This window comes from Mercenaria mercenaria, unplaced genomic scaffold (genome assembly GCF_021730395.1).
Source record: "Mercenaria mercenaria strain notata unplaced genomic scaffold, MADL_Memer_1 contig_692, whole genome shotgun sequence".
Classification (NCBI taxonomy): Eukaryota; Metazoa; Mollusca; class Bivalvia; order Venerida; family Veneridae; genus Mercenaria; species Mercenaria mercenaria.
The window spans coordinates 8771-26667 of record NW_026463584.1 but is presented as its reverse complement, the minus strand read 5'-3'; the positions used below and the strand labels follow the sequence as shown (position 1 = coordinate 26667).

General features: G+C 37.0%; 1 protein-coding gene across 1 annotated transcript in view; it reads left to right on the top strand.

The window, feature by feature from the left end:
- The window catches only part of LOC128554731 (uncharacterized), a gene marked incomplete at its 3' end in the record, with an annotated part of 36087 nt that extends 20421 nt beyond the window's left edge, over window positions 1-15666 (top strand). Inside the window, exons 5-10 of the mRNA XM_053536044.1 lie at window positions 3189-3276; window positions 6351-6481; window positions 7287-7406; window positions 7810-7889; window positions 9994-10079; window positions 15526-15666. Of these exons, the coding sequence (XP_053392019.1) occupies window positions 3189-3276; window positions 6351-6481; window positions 7287-7406; window positions 7810-7889; window positions 9994-10079; window positions 15526-15666 (646 nt within the window). The remainder of the gene's footprint in view (window positions 1-3188; window positions 3277-6350; window positions 6482-7286; window positions 7407-7809; window positions 7890-9993; window positions 10080-15525) is intronic.
- Window positions 15667-17897: the final 2231 nt, after the last annotated feature.

Below are 17897 nucleotides of genomic sequence, written 5' to 3'. Positions count from 1 at the left end.
GTATTTCTTCCTGGTAAGGAGTTTTTATGCCCCTGAAGGGAGGCATATTAGTTTTCAACTGTCCGTCCGTTTGTCACAACGTTAACTTTTTGCATGCAGGCACTTTACTCGCGAACCACTGCACCCAGGACCTTCAAACTTCACATGCTGATACCGTCATCCTACAAATATAAGACGCCTATTTTTTTTACGAGATTCTGGTCTTGAAGGACCGATGCGTCCTATATATGGGGATAGAAAAAGACCAAACATTTTCCCCGACTCAAAAATTAAGAAAATCGATCTTTGTTTACCCCGCTTACCTCTATATTGAAGAGAATTCAAGGGGAGTAAATACCAATGAATCGGGCATAGCTTATAGCCGGTATCGGGACCCGGCGTCTTGAATTACTTTTGTATAAATGTTGGAAGGGCCAACTTGCTAATGTTGTTAAAACTTGTGGCCCAACCCTTTTGCTTTTTTATGTAATCTATATATCCATGCATTTGTAATATTCTTACATTTTGTTCGTTTTTTTTTTGTATGCATGTCTTGTAAATTTGTATTGTATTTGTATGGAAAGCAATAAAATATGATTAAACTAAACTATAAAATGTAAAATTTAGAGCTCGCGTTAAAAAGATAAATAAATGCTGTTTTTCATTAAAATTTTTTTACAATGCATTTCTGTAACTGATCATTAAGTTTTTAACAAGACCTGTGTAAAACTTTCCCTGCATGTTTTCACACATTTTGCATTGAAATACTTGGAACTCTTTATCAGGTAGCCTGGAAATCGATTATTTAATCTTCAAACATAATTTTGATAGTTGTCTATAATCCTCTTGTTTATCGAGAAATTCACGCCTGAGGCATTAATTATCTTACCACCTACTGTCACAATCTGCAAACAATTAACCGTTTAATCATACCCGGAGGCAATTGTAAACATGTGCATGCAAGATTTTAGACTGATCCAATATGATCATAGTTGCTGATTCGTAATGTTCAAACCAATTTGCAAACCAGTCTTAAAATTACGTCATTTTACCGCCACGTGCCAAAGTGTACTTTCGTTTTCACTGGCGTCAATATTCATGGAGTGTTCAGAGGATGCAGCAGTTTAGTGCTTACACAGAGTTTATGCTTTTCAGTTTAAATACTTGCCACAACATCCAAAAACATCGACAGCTATTAAGCAAAAACTGGCGAGTTTATAGAAACTATAGCGAATTTCGGACAAACATAAATTCGGATAAGTGATAAGTGGGTATAAGCATTTTTCCAGAATTCTGCTGATATTTTTTCACTGCGTTCTATACACAAGTGCGACCTATATTCGGCCCATTACGTTAGTACTTATTGAGTACACGACCTCTACTGACTTTGGGGTCACCAGGTCAAGGGTCAAGGTCACCAGGTCAAAGGTCAAGGCGCTGTGGGGGCATTTGTCACCATTAGTGACAGCTCTTATTTTGTGGACTTACAAAAACAAAAGAATTAGATTACAATAATTACTACACAACCACAGAACTAAAATTCCATTTGCAAATGCAGGTGCTGGTGTAAAGAAATTTGCTATGACGGGCATATATTGTGACATTCTGGCACTCTTGTTTTACATATAATCTATACAGAATTTATTTGCATTTAGACAGTAGATTCACTGCAGGTGGGATAAGGGTAATATAAAGAAAAAGAAATATTTGGCTTAACTTTAGTCTCTTTGTCTGAGAGTTGAGTATTGATTAAAAAAAAAGTTAACCATACGAAATGCATTCATACGTCATTTCATTACAATAATCCAATTTACGTAAAAAAATGATATGCATCCCATCTGACTTGTTTATGATGTGGTGTCTGATCAATTTTAATTACACATGGTTCGCACCTACCGGAAACAAGGTGAGTTATAATGCATTTGCATCAGTTTGTGACCAATAAAATTTTCTAAAGGTAAGCAATTAGCGGTAATAACTACAGGGTACACTGTCATCACCATAGCGATGCACAATCTCGGTATGCTTATATACAAGGTGACACGTCTGACAAAGACAGGAGCCATATTCGTGCGAATTTATAATGAAAGCTGGTTTGGGCAAATAAGGTAAACAAACACAATTTTATGCCCCCGAAGGGAGGCATATTAGTTTTCAACTGTCCGTCCGTTCCTTAATTCGTTCGTTCGTTCGTTCTTCACAACGTTAACTTCTTGCATGAAGGCACTTTACTCGCGAACCACTGCACCCAGGACCTTCAAACTTTGCACATGCTGATAGTACTTATTGAGTATACCACCCCTACCGACTTTGGGGTCACCAGGTCAAAGGTCAAGGTCACAGGGGCCAATGTTAACTTTTTGCATGAAGGCCTTTTACTTGCGAACCACTGCACCCAGGACGTTCAAACTTCACATGCTGATAGTACTTGTACACCACCCATACTGACTATGGGGTCACCAGGTCAAAGGTCAAGGTCACAGGGGCCAATGTTAACTTTTTGAATGAAGGCACTTTACTCGCTCCACTGCACCCAGGACCTTCAAACTTCACATGCTGATAGTACTTATTGAGTACACCACCCCTACTGACTTTGGGGTCACCAGGTCAAAGGTCAAGGTCACGGGCCAACGTTAACTTTTTGCATGAAGGCACTTTACTCGCGAACCATTGCACCCAGGACCTTCAAACTTCACATGCTGATAGTACTTTATGAATACACCAACCCTACTGACTTTGGGGTCACCAGGTCAAAGGTCAAGGTCACAGGGGCCAACGTTAACTTTTTGCATGAAGGTACTTTACATGCGAACCCTTCACCCAGGACCTTCAAACTTCACATGCTGATAGTACTTATTGAGTACACCACCCCTACTGACTTTAGGGTCACCAGGTCAAGGTGCTGCGGTGGGCATTTGTCACCATTAGTGACAGCTCTTGTTTGTTCTTTCATTTGGCTTTTATTCATTTTTCATGATCTTATTTTTTACTTCGAATAGTAAAACAGTATTCAAATATTTGTGTAATGAACGAGTATTCAAATATTCGTTGTCATCCCTAATTATTACCATGGTCAATGCAAGAAAAATGCAACTTTTTGCAGTGGATAGTTAAAACTTGTATAGCATAAGTTATAACGCATTCTTGAATCAATATGCTGATAGTCAATTTGGTCACTTTGTGGCATGATTTATTGAAATTTTTTCCAGTGAAGCCCTAGTAGAAAGCTCAGTGGTTTGTCAGGAAGTGGTTATTAAGCAGCATTCCATTGTTACAGTATGCAGTAAACATTTTAAGGTAAGGATAGTTGTCTTATTATAAATGGGAAGGGAAGATCATAATGATAATCCCAGTCATAATGTGGTTGAGGAAAGGAAACTGGGACATAACAAGCGAAATCAACTAGGCAGTCCTCTGTCATTATGCCCCCTTCAAAAACAAGGGGTAAAGGTGGTCAGTAGACAATTTATTTAATGACTTGATTAAAACTTTATTTCAGATTTTAAGGGAATTTTCATGTGCAGTAGTTTATAAAACCATGCACAAATTAAAAAAAAGAACTTCTTGTAGGAAGTATGCATAATGGAATTTTAATCAGATGTTGATGCCATGTATCAAACTTTGATATAGTGGCCCAACTGTTTCATAGTGGTCACTTCCAATTTGCCACTTTGATGACAGACATAAATACTTGGGTCATAACATCCCATACAGGCCTTTGATTTATCATGACTGGTCCAGACTTAAAGCATTAAATGACCAGGTTGCCTGTTTTTAAGTAAGCTGTTTGTTACTTTCATCAAGTGAGTATAATCCAGTTCAATTTCTATGAAACTTTTAAGGAGTTGCTGGCATGTGGCTATTTCAGCTTTCAGCTATTGTTAGCTTATCTGATTTTTTGAGAAAAAAAATGATGAGATATTGTCATCACTTGATTGGCATTGGTGTCGGCATCGGCGTTGCCTGGTTAAGTTTTATGTTTAGGTCAGCTTTTCTCCTAAACTATCAAAGATATAAGCTATCGCTTTCAGGGATCTAGCTAGGTCCAATTTTTTGGGAGAAATCACTTCTCCCTCAAGCTGATTTAGGGAGAAGTGGGGAAACTTTAGGGTGAAGTGGGAAAGGTGGCTATAATTTTCTTCTTTCTAGATAAAAAGCATTGATGTGACAATTCATTTTCTTAGTTACGTAATTTCCCATACAGTGGTTATTGTTTCATTACAAATTCTGAAAAGTCATTTTCAAAAATTCAAGCCGATGCTGTAAATCTAACCTGTTGATTTTTGGTTATAACTATTTTGTATGAATGCAGGATGAAAGTGTTTATTATTAACACCGAGTCACTACATCGGCGAACAGTATCTCACCCAAATTAAATTTAAACTAGCAATACATATTCGAATGAATTCATCGATGGAATTCAATTTAACATATTTAATACATTACATGTCATTCTTTATCATAGATAACAAAAAAATGTGTACAATATTTCAATTAATCGCATGGTTAATCAGCAGTTTCTTTAGGAAACATTGTTTTTTGCACTTGGACATGCTGACAAATTAAGCATAAAGTGGCAAAGACGTAACCGCAGCGCTAATTGGCTGAACACAATCAACTGTAGTGTATGGGATATTAATTTGATTCGCTTTTACACTTCTCGGCGGGGGGTGGGGGGGAATCTCGAAAGTACCTGAAGTAGGCGGAGCTTAAATTACGCTATCGGCATGTGTTCGTGTATTCAACACTCATTTTGACACCGTGCAAATTCTCAACAGTCAGAGTAGCATTAATTAGTGAGTGCGAATATCGAGGTGACTTGCATTTTGCTTTGAGGTTATTTTTGAGCCAGGTTTTAAGTTCCAAAGCGCCTATTTCGCTCAAGTTGCCCACTCGCAAGAGCCCTGATTGCTTTGAAACTTGCAACACTTGTTTACCATCATTACTTGACTCTGTACAACAAGAAACATAACTCCTTTCTGCTTATTTTAGAATTATGGCCCATTTTGGACTTAGAAAATATCAGATTTTTATGCCCCCGACATCTACTGATGCGGGAGGCATATAGTGATTGTCCTGTCCGTTCGTTCGTCCGTCCGAGCTCACATTTGCATAGTTATGTGGCTATAGGAACAATAGGTAACTGTACTTTTTCTTTGATGTCATTCATTCCGTAAGGCTATTATGTGGCTACTTTTCTCTTACGTGGCTAAAAGAACAATAGAGAGAACAAAGGAGTAGCCACATAACTATCCATATGTAGGAACGTGCGTTCGTTCGTTTGTCCGTCCGTCCGTATGAGGTTAACCAAATGGGACCGTTTCGTCTAGCATCAATACCCCTTACTAGAATGACTTGATACTAATGCAGATGTAACCTGTAACCTGTGACCATTCCTCATCTTTAGACATCACCTGACCTCAGTTTGACCTTGACCTCATTTTGGACTTGGGTTGCTTTATATGGGCCATCTCTTGGTTAACCAAATAGGACCGTTTTGTCTAGCATCAATACCACTTACAAGAATGAATTGATACTAATACAGATGTAACCTGTGACCATTCCTCATCTTCAAACATCACCTGACCTCAGTTTTACCTTGACCTTGACCTCATTTTGGACTTAGGTTGCTTTATATGGGCCATCTCTTGGTTAACCAAATGGGACCGTTTCGTCTAGCTGCAATACCGCTTACAAGAATGAATTGATACTAATACAGATGTAACCTGTGACCATTCCTCGTCTTCAAACATCACCTGACCTCAGTCTGACCTTGACCTCGTTTTGGACTTAGGTTGCTTTGTATCGACAAGGATGCCACCGGGGGAATCAAGCGTTTATTGAATGCAGCTCCTTGTTTGGTTAAGTTTTATGTTTAGGTCAATTTTTCTCCTAAACTGCTCAAGCTATTGCTTTGAAACAAACTTGCAACACTTGCTCATCATCAAAAGCTGACACTGTACAGCACAAAACAATCCTCCATCCTGCTTTTTGCAAGTATTATGGCACCTTTTGGACTTGGAAAATATCAGATTTTTTGGTTAAGTTTTGCGTTTAGGTCAACTTTTATCCTGTACAGTCAAAGTTTTTGCTTTAAAACTTGGAGAATTTAGTAACCATTACAAGCTGACACTGCACAGCAAGTATTGTAAGTCTGCAATCCTTCTTGCAAGAATTATGGCCCCTTTTGGACTTAGAAAATCATAGGTAGGTCAATATTTCTATAATACAGAGACAAGAAAAACAGATGAGCGTCTGCACCCGCAATGCGATGCTCTTGTTTTGAGTTTTGTAGTCTACTTGTAGAGTGTTCTACTCTGCTAAGTATATAACTGAGAGCTTACAATTTGCATTATACCTTTCTGCTTCAGCCCAGTGATACTGAAGTTAGAGATGTTTCTATGCAACAAACTACTGACGTCGAAGGCAAAAAGTTTAGGAACCTATCACCAAATGGTTTAAAATGGTTTAATGGTGCTGTCAACATTCCCTTGCATATATGGTAAAACCCTAGCTGTAAAAATATTGTTTCTTACCATAGAATTACAACTTATATATATGCTATCTGCCCAAAATGTGTCGGCCCCTCATCCTGGATGTTGTAGTTCGAGCCCCATTTTGAACATATGACACCAGTACTGGCCCCGTGTTCACAAAACATTTTCAGTCTTAGCTGAGTTTGATTATGAAACTTAATATGTCATTTCTATCTAAATAGTATGTTTAAAACTGAATTTCAAGTTAATAACTATTTTCAAGTGGCTATTCAGTATTTATGGTCAGTTTCAGGTGGAATTTAACCTTGAAGATTTCGTAAATTTGGTATTGAAATTTCAAACACAAACTCAGCTGAGATCGCAAAATGTTTTGTGAACACGGGGCCAGGTTCTTCCTGGAAGAAGACTTGAGACTGATTTAATAAGCTTGAAGCTTTCATCACCATCAAGCTAAGAACATATTCATATAGACTAATTTAAAAACTAATTGCTTAAGCTTTGTAAATGACATCATTATAGTAGACTACAATGTTTTGGCTTAATGGTATCAATTTCTTTGTTCTGCTCCATAGCATTATTTTCTGTTTATTCAAATATCTCTGTGCAAGCAAAGGATAAACTATCAAAAGTTTGTGTTCTTTTCCAAGTTTAGAACCAAATCTCTGCAAGTGCTGTAGAACAGTTCTTATTGTCTTGTGTCTAATTCTTTTGATATTTATTAGCAAGCTCTGTTTCACCAAAAGATAAGCATTTAGTAGTTACTTGAATTACTCAGTATTCATTCCTTACTTTATATAAATTTTATTTCAGTCGAAAACTATTACATTCAGCTCCCACTGCCTTTACCCACCTTTACAATGACATTGTACACCAAACAAGTCTTTCAGCAAAAGATCTCACTAATTGCTTATTTACATTTTCTATGCCAAGGTAAGAGTCTTTGTCTTTAAAAAAAAAAGAAAGTGTATAAAAATTTCAACAAAGTTAGTTGGCAATTATATCATCCTTAGATGATAGTAATTTATTTTCACCTTTAAAATACTTGTAAAGTCTGTGTATAATCTTGTTGCAAGAAAGAAATATTTAAGCATAAATTTATTTATCTATTTTGTTATGTATTTTCTATATACTGAAGTCGCGCCTCTCCATTTGTCTCCAGGTTATAGAACTTAGTTTGGAAACCAGTCTCAAAACTACAGCATCTTATTTGTTATTTTTGAATTCAAATTTAAAATTGACCAATGGCTAGGCTGCTTTCTCAGACTGGTCTCCAAAATGAGTTTTATAACCTTTGATCCAGATTTACCTCCTATTTATTTTGATTTATACACAGGTTCAGAGGGCCAACGTATATTGATGTCTTGCTCAACAAGATAGGTCAAGATCAAACAGAGCTTGAGTGTTTAGGATCAGGTAAAGATTGTAATACACTGCTAATATTCTGTAAGTGTGTGAAACATAGTAATGATGATATAAATAAAACCTCCAAGTGTGGTGTTAACAAAAAGTGACACAGATTAAGTTATGTGTTTGCTTGGGTTTAAAGATGTTTTTTCAACAGTATTTTAGTTATGGAACGGCAGTCAGTTAACCTCAATGATTCTGTACAAGAACAGACTCACCCACTCGGAGACGGAGGTCATGCAATCTACTCTCAAATAGAGAGAACATGCACCACATCCAGGGATCAAAAACTCAGCCTCTCACTTTTATATTGAACTTTATGCGGTCATTACTCTGGACTGACTTACATTGCACAGGTCCCGTAACTATTTTGCATTTTTAGCTCACCTGTCACGAAGTGACAAGGTGAGCTATTGTGACTGCTTTATGTCTGTCGTGCGTAGTGCGTTGTCCGTCAGCAATTTCTAAAAAAATCTTCTTCTTGAAAACCACTGGGCAGAATTACACCAAACTTCACAGGAATGATCCTTGGGTGGCCCCCTTTCAAAATTATTCAAAGAATTGAATTCCATGCAGAATTCCATGCAGAACTTTGGTTGCTATGGCAACCGAAAGGAAAAACTTAAAAAATCGTCTCGTCCAAAACCATAGGGCCTAGGGCTTTGATATCTGGTGTGTAGCATCATCTAGTGGTCCTCTACCAAAATTGTTCAAATTATCCCCCTAGGGTCACATGGGACTTATATAGGGAAAACTTTGAAAATCTTCTTGTACAGAACCACATGGCCTAGGGCTTTGATATTTGGTATGTAGCAGCATCTAGTGGTCCTCTTCCAAGATTGTTCAAATTATCCCCCTAGGATGACATATGGCCCCACCCTGGCAGTCCCAAGTTTTACATAGACTTATATAGGAAAAAAAGTAAAAATCTTCTTGTCTGAAACCACAACACTTAGACCTTTGATACTTTGTTTGTAGCATTGTCTTACGGTCCTCAACCAAAATTGTTCAAATTGTACCCCTTGGGTGAAAAGAGGCCCTGCCCTGGGGGTCCCAAGTTTTATAAAGAATTGTATAGGAAAAAGCTTTAAAAATCTTCTTGTCTGTAACCATACGACCTAGGATTTTGATATTTGGTATGATGCATTGTCTAGTAGTCCTCTACCAAAACTGTTCAAATTATGCCCGTGGGGTTAAAAGAGGCCCCGCCCTGGGGTCACTTAGTTATTATGTGAGTTATATAGGAAAAATACTTAGATAATCATCTGATCCTATTTTCAAGACTGTTTAATTATAATTACCCGATGACCCCAAGTAATATGATGTCACTTGACTGTGTCCTTGACCTACTGACCTACTTTCTTGTGTTTTAAGATACAGCCTTGAAATTTAGTTTTGCACACAAATCGTAAAACTGAATTTCATTGACCATGAATGTGACCTACTGACTTCCTTAATATTTTATCATCAGTTTGACATTTGAAACATGTAGCTCATATTACTTAGGTGAGCGATCCAGGATCATCATGACTCTCTTGTTTCCAAATTACGCTACTTTTTCAACTTCTATATTCATTCAATTGACAAGGCAGTTGAATATTTTAGCATTTCTGACTTGCAACAGCTTTTGTTTACCAGACAAATCAAATCAGTACTTTAATCAATTGATGAATAGCTGTTGTATTTTAATAGTTTTTGAAGTTATGGCTTTTCAATAGCTCGGAAGGGGCCTTCGTGGCCAAGTGATTAAGGTATCAAATATCAAAATCCTAGGTCGTATGGTTACAGACAATTGCTGTAGGTTTATATGACAAAGCCATCCAGCTGCTTTGCATAAAGTAGTTGGTTCTATCCAGGTGCCTACTCCTGGGTCTTCCCAAGGGGCACCTGTGGTCTTCCTCCACCATAAAATGCTGGAAAGTTGCCATATGAGCTATGATTTTGTTTGGACGACATTAAACAAAATAAATAATTGATAATAATAACCAAAAGGTTAGAGGCATTCTTGTCCAGTTGATTCGTTTCAAGAAATTGGTGTATTTTTATCTTTCTATTTCATGCAAGTAATACGAGATATATGACTTGTTATTAAAATCAGTCGTTCACTTGGCAGGGCTTTCTGGTACTGATGTCAAGAAAAATGGTAGTGTGAAAGCAAAGTATAAGAAAGATGGCACAAAGAATGGAAAGACAGATAAGGTAATTTGATCTGTAGGTTGTGTTTGTTGGTAATAGATTTAATGACTTTAAATTGACAGTGCATTTGCATTTGCAGTGATAATATTCCATAGGTTACAACAGTCAGTTGGCTACTATTATGCACATTTGTTGTCTGATGAGATCTGTGCATTTTACTAACCTTTACTCATAGAAAATATGTGTTGTTCTGCAATGTTCGAATGTTCTGCTATTGTATCGGTTAGTTGCCTTTGGTCAGTTACAGCTAAGCCTAGAAACAATGATTTAGATCTGTTGAGGGTGGATTAGAAGTACCCTGTAATACACATGGCAAATTAATTCATAGTTGTATTGTTATAGGACTAACATCAAGCTGTATACATGTATTTTGAGCAAACTATGCCCCCTTTTGGACTTAGAAAATTCTGGTTAAAGTTTTACATGCAAGTTACTGTCTCCAAAACTAATGCAGATACAGAATTGAAACTTCACATGTGTCTTCGGGGTTATAAAACTAGTTGATAGCAGTAAGTCCCATAACTTTGACCTTCATTTTGGCCAAATTATGCCCCCTTTTGGACTTAGAAAATTCTGGTTAAAGTTTAGCATGCAAGTACATACAGCTAATACTAAAAGGCATATAGTTTTGAAACTTATTTTTTCTTTTTCTAGATCAATTACCAACCTTACTGGGTCAAGTCCCATAACTCTGATATGTATTTTGGGCAAATTATGCCCCCTTTTGAACTGGTTAAAGTTTTACATGAAAGTTACTGTCTCCAAAACTAATGCAGATATTGAATTGAAACTTCACATGTGCCTTCGGGGTTATAAAACTAGTTGATAGCAGCAAGTTCCATAACTCTGATATGCATTTTGGTCAAATTATGTCCCCTTTTGAACTTAAAACTCTTTTGATATTTAACCTTTTTGGGTAATATTTTCCTGTTTCTGGGACAATATTTCGAATAGTTGAACTTGGCTGTCTTACGGACAGCTCTTGTTATGACACCAGTGATACCAGTGACACATACACATTGTCTTTATGACACCAGTGACACATACACATTGTTTTTATGACCACAGTGACATTACTTCTTGATTAACCCTCGTATTTATGCCCTCCTTCAAAGAAGGGTATGTTGTTTTGCAGATGTCTGTTAGTCGGTATGTTGACTACTGTGAAATCATTATTATTCGTGGGGGATTAATTTTCGTGGTTGAGCTCAACCACGAATTTAAGTTCCAACGAACAAATTGTGCCCACGATATTTTTAATTGTACACAAAGTCGCCAAAATGGACACCATAGCCGTTCAATCTGATTCATAGTTGAATGCATGCGGCAGTACTAACCTGCAGCTTACGTGTAGTTTATGGAGGCTCCATCAACGATAAACATAAGTATGCATGGAAACAAAACCGACTATTTCATTTAGAAATGTACCCGTGGTTTGTTTATGACATGCTTGTCAAAGTAAAAGTAGAAACTAAAAATAGAAGTTTGACGTAGCGTCACGTGCCAACCGCACTATAATACGGCTGTTATTTGATTTTTTCGGCCGCGCTATGCAATGTTTATACACTAGCCTTTATTTTGACTGTCATGTGGTAAAATACTACGTCTTTGGAACTATTAAATATCATAAATTAATTGCTAGATTTGCGTCCGATGCATTAATACTTAATTCACATTACGCGTTTCTCGGCAGGAAATAACACATGCACAAGTTCAACAGCTTGTAATTTTAGATGCAGGCGCGCCATTCATTTTGCAAAAATAGTCGGACCAGTTTATAATAGTTTATGTAAGGATTACTATGGTTATACTAGTACTACGGAATAAAAACAAAATTATTTAAATCTGTTATAGTTTGTTTTAATTTGCAGTACAATAACTAGAGCTAGTTGATCAAATGATCAATGATCAACTTTATATTTGTTTCGATTATGAATGCTAATTGTGCAAGGTGCTACGGTTTTGACACTTTTTGATTGACGCCGACTTTTCTTATTGAATATTTCACAATTTTAAAAAGTTTTGCAAATTAGAGGTCGTATAATTATAGATAACGCGATTGTTAATTGGCACATGATCACTCGCTAATCTCCCGCGGCGAAGATTGCAAATTCGGTAACCATGGTAGCGCTGTTTGACACGTATAGGCTTCAGATGTAAGGACAGAAGTACTAGTAGATCTTTTCCTGCGGAAATTATGATTTTTTATAAAAAGAAAAATTTTTAACAAAAATTGAAAATCCACGAATTTACGTCCCCACGAAACTACCGTTTTGGTCAAAACCACGAAATTTCGTGCCGACGAAATTAAATGATTTCACAGTAATCCATTTCCGGATGATAACTCTACAACACTTTGGCCTAGGATCATGAAAGTTGATAGAGAGTTTGGTCATAACCAGCAGATTATCTCATTTGACAGTGACACAAAACTGTTAAATTAATTCCAGATGATAACTCTAGAACCCTTTGGCCTTGAATTTATGAAATTTGATAGGGAAGTTGGTCATGACCAGCAGATGACCTCTATTGATTCAAAGGTCAAGGTCACAGTGACAGGGAACAGTTAAACAGTTTCCGGAGGATAACTCAAGAATGCTTGTGCCATGGATCATGAAAATTGATAGGGAGGTAGATCATGAGCAGCAGATGACCTCAATAGATTTTGAGATCAGTAGGTCAAAGGTCAAGGTCACAGTGACCTGGAATACTTAAACAGTTTTTGGATGATAAGTTTTTGGATGATATTCAAGAATGCTTCAACCTTGGATCATGAAAGTTGATAAAAGTTGATAGGGAGGTTGGTCATAACAAGCAGATGACTCCAATTGATTTTGAGTTCAGTAGGTCAATGCCATAGTGATTAGGAACAGTTAAACAGTTTTTGTATGATAAGTCAAGAACGCTTAGGCCTAGGATCATGAAAGTTGAGAGGGAGATTAATCATGACCAGCAGATGACCCCTATTGATTTTATGGTCAGTAGGTCAAAGGTCAATGTCACAGTGAGCTGGAAAAGTTAAACAGTTTCCAGATAAATTGATCAAAGGATAAGGTTACATTGACCCAGAGCAATAGAACTTTTATGTGCAGTGACCAAATAATTGTAGTTTTTCCCATTATGATTGTGTGACATTTTGGAAAAGTTAATCAACCAGAAGTAAACACAGAAAGAAGGATTATCTCCCCTGAGACACAGATTAAAATCCAGGGCACTGAAAATATTTGATTAGACTAGTGGTATTTTGTGCTGTTAGGCTATAGTGTGATAAAAAATCAGTACCAGGCATATGCTTCCTCCAGAAATACTAAAATGTGAACAAAATCTAAACCATCTGTTGGTATGATTTTTGGAAATCTGACCTTGTATTTTAAAAAGTCTCTACCACAGTTGGGAAAAAAAACTATATTTTTGGAATGGGAAGTGGCCTAATATCAACCTCTTGTTATATAAGGGTGAAAAGCCCTGAATTAACAGTGTCTGTATCAACAGGTATAACAAAAGAAATGTTTAATGTCTAGCACATTTTCAAATTAAGTTTGTTTCCTACATTGTATAATTAGACTAAACCATGATTTTTCATAACATAAAAATATACTTTGATAGGACTTCCTGCTAATGAGAAAGAAAGGTGTGTGTGTGTTGTTTACAAATCATAAGTATTTTGATTTTTAGCTCACCTGTCACAAAGTGACAAGGTGAGCTTTTGTGATCGCGCGGTGTCCGTCGTCCGTCGTCCGTCCGTGCGTCAGTGCGTCCGTGCATCCGTGCGTCCGTAAACTTTTGCTTGTGACCACTCTAGAGGTCACATTTTTCATGGGATCTTTATGAAAATTGGTCAGAATGTTCATCTTGATGATATCTAGGTCAAGTTCGAAATTGGGTCACATGCCGTCAAAAACTAGGTCAGTAGGTCTAAAAATAGAAAAACCTTGTGACCTCTCTAGAGGCCATATATTTCACAAGATCTTCATGAAAATTGTTCAGAATGTTCACCTTGATGATATCTAGGTCAAGTTCGAAACTGGGTCACGTGGGGTCAAAAACTAGGTCAGTAGGTCTAAAAATAGAAAAACCTTGTGACCTCTCTAGAGGCCATATTTTTCATGAGATCTTTATGAATATTAGTCAGAATGCTTATCTTGATGATATCTAGGTCAAGTTCGAAACTGGGTCACGTAGGGTCAAAAACTAGGTCATTAGGTCTAAAAATAGAAAACCTTGTGACCTCTCTAGAGGCCATATTTCTCAATGCATCTTCATGAAAATTGGTCAGAATGTTCATCTTGATGATATCTAGGTCAAGTTCGAAACTGGGTCACGTGGGTTAAAAAACTAGGTCAGTAGATCTAAAAATAGAAAAACCTTGTGACCTCTCTAGAGGCCATATTTTTCATGAGATCTTCATGAATATTGGTCAGAATGTTCACCTTGATGATATCTAGGTCAAGTTCGAAACTGGGTCATGTGGGGTCAAAAACTAGGTCAGTAGATCTAAAAATAGAAAAACCTTGTGACCTCTCTAGTGGCCATATTTCTCAATGGATCTTCATGAAAATTGGTCAGAATATTCACCTTGATGATATCTAGGTCGAGTTCGAAACTGGGTCATGTGCGGTCAAAAACTAGGTCAGTAGGTCTAAAAATAGGAAAACCTTGTGACCTCTCTAGAGGCGATATTTTTCAATGGATCTTCATGAAAATTGGTCAGAATGTTTACCTTGAAGATATCTAGGTCAGGTTCGAAACTGGGTCACGTGGGGTTAAAAACTAGGTCAGTAGATCTAAAAATAGAAAAACCTTGTGACCTCTCTAGAGGCCATATTTTTCATGAGATCTTCATGAATATTGGTCAGAATGTTCATCTTGATGATATCTAAGTCAGATTCAAAACTGGGTCACGTGGGGTCAAAAACTAGGTCAGTAGGTCTAAAGATAGGAAAAACCTTGTGACCTCTCTAGAGGCCATATTTCTCAATGGATCTTCATGAAAATTGGTGAGAATGTTCAGCTTGATGATATCTAGGCCAGGTTCGTAACTGGGTCATGTGCAGTCAAAAACTAGGTCAGTAGGTCGAAAAATAGAAAAACCTTGTGACCTCTCTAGAGGCCATATTTTTCACGAGATCTTCATGAAAATTGGTGAGAATGTTCACCTTGATGATATCTAGGTCAAGTTTAAAAGTGGGTCACGTGCCTTCAAAATCTAGGTCATTAGGTCAAATAATAGAAAAGCCTTGTGACCTCTCTAGAGGCCATGTTTTTCAACGGATCTTCATGAAAATTGGTCAGAATTTTTTATCTTGATGATATCTAGGTTACATGTGCTCAAAAACTAGGTCACTATGTCAAATAATAGATATAACGATGTCATACTCAGTTGAACACTGGGTCATGTGGAGATAGGTGAGCGATTCAGGACCATCATGGTCCTCTTGTTCTGTTTCAGACTGGTCATGCAAAGTTAGATCATGAGAGAGCAGCTGGTGGAAATGTTGAAGTTGATTATATGAACAAAGCTTCTTTTGGAACAAAGCCCAGGGAGATTCTACCATTAAAAACTGGCACTCATAATTTACCAGGTTATAAGGTAAGCACAACAGTATTCTTGTTCAGCTGCAGCAGTTAGTAGATTAAGGTGATTCTGCATGTTTGATAAATTGAAAGTCTAGATCTATACATAGATTCCTCAGTCAAATGACAGCATGGCAATACATGCAATCAGCTGTTTAGACAGAGTAGAAGTTACAACTACCAGAAGTCATTCTTTAATTCCATTCTTTATCCAGATAACAAAGAATTTCTGGACCTGGTATTTGTGTAAGCATTAATTCTGCCTAGAGTAAATGGCAGCAAGTGTATTAATTGATAAAGCAGGCAGTCGTAAGATATTTAGAATATTTAAGATTGTGGTGTAATACAAAGAATGATGACATTTGAACCAAATTGCGTCATAAGTCAATTTGAACTTTGCAATCTATCTCTTATCATCGGATCATTTGTAAATATCTTTAAAAAGAATAAGCATCACTGTAAAGTTCAGCTACATAGCTGCTTGTTTTGTTAAAATTACAATGACACTCCCATATAATAAATCCAACATGACTGATTAATGCTACTGTTGATAAGGTGTATTTTTTTATGCATCATAAATATATTTTTGTGTAACAATTTCATCTGTTTCAAAGCTCGATCTAATCTGATTAGCATGTAGTTTTGTTTTCTATCTTCTGTAGTAAAAAGAAATACTGTGTTGAATCATAACACAAATCATTTAGTAATGATTTTCTAGGGAAAAATATGCACTCATGCATTTAGATTATATGCTTTTTGTTACAAGTTACGCAGTTTTGGGATGATAATAGGCGAAATTTTGCTTGCCACAAAATAATTTTCGTATATTGCACCTTAATTCTTCTATAGATTTTATGTGAATGACCACTCACTTCACTAGTATTTGCTGTGAATGTGTTTTTAGCCCACCATCATCAGATGGTGGGCTATTCAAATCACTCTGCGTCCGTGGTCCGTCGTCCTTCCGTCCGTCCTTCCGTCCGTTAACAATTTCTCGTTATCGCATCTCCTCAGAAACTACCAGGGGGATTTTGACCAAACTTTGTCAGAATGATGTATTGGTACCCTAGTTGTGTCCCCCTAAAAATCAGACTGGTTCAACAATTTTGTAGTGAGTTATGGCCCTTTGTTTATTTCTATAATTTACATAGATTTATATAGGGAAAAACTTTGAAAATCTTCTTGTCCAAAACCACAGAGCCTAGGGCTTTAATATTTGGTATGAAGCATCATCTAGTGGTCCTCTACCAAGATGATTCAAATTATTTCCCTGGGGTCTAATATGGCCCCGCCCCAGGGGTCACATGGTTTATATAGACTTATATAGGGAAAAACTTTGAAAAACTTTTTGTTCAAAACCACAGGGCCTAGGGCTTTGATATTTTGTATGTGACATCATCTAGTGGTCTTCTACTAAGATTGTTCAAATTATCCCCCTAGGATCAAATATGGCCCCGCCCCGGGGGTCACATGGTTCATATAGACTTATATAGGGAAAAGCTTTTAAAATCTTCTTGTCAATAACCTACAACATTCAAATTTGGACCACATGTATGGTTTTGAGTGGCAAGATGAACCTTGACATGAGTTGACCTTGATTTTGACCTAGTGACCTACTTTCACATTTCTGTAGCTACAGCCTTCAAATTTGGACCACATGCATAGTTTTGTACACTGAAAAAAAACTTTGACCTTGACGTTAACCTAGTGACCTACTTTCACATTTTTGAAGGTACAGGCTTCAAATTTGGACCACAGCTTAGTTTCGTGTTCCGAAATGAAATTTGACCTTGATTTTGACCTAGTGACCTACTTTCACATTTCTCAAGCTACAGCCTTCAAATTTGGACCACATGCATATTTTTGTGTACCGAAACAAACTTTGACCTTTACACTGACCTAGAGACCTACTTTCACATTTTTGAAGGTACAGGCTTCAAATTCGGACCACATGCATAGTTCTGTGTTCCGAAATACAATTTGACCTTGATTTTGACCTAGTGACCTACTTTCACATTTCTCGAGCTACAGCCTTCAAATTTGGACCACTTGCATAGTTTTGTGTACTGAAATAAACTTTGACCTTAAGATTGACCTAGTGACCTACTTTCAGATTTCTCAAACTACAGCCTTCAAACTTGATGCACATGCATAGTTTTGTGTACAAAGAACTTTGTCCTTGAAATTGATCTAGTGACCTACTTTCACATTTCTCAAGCTACAGCTTTCGAATTTGGACCACATGCA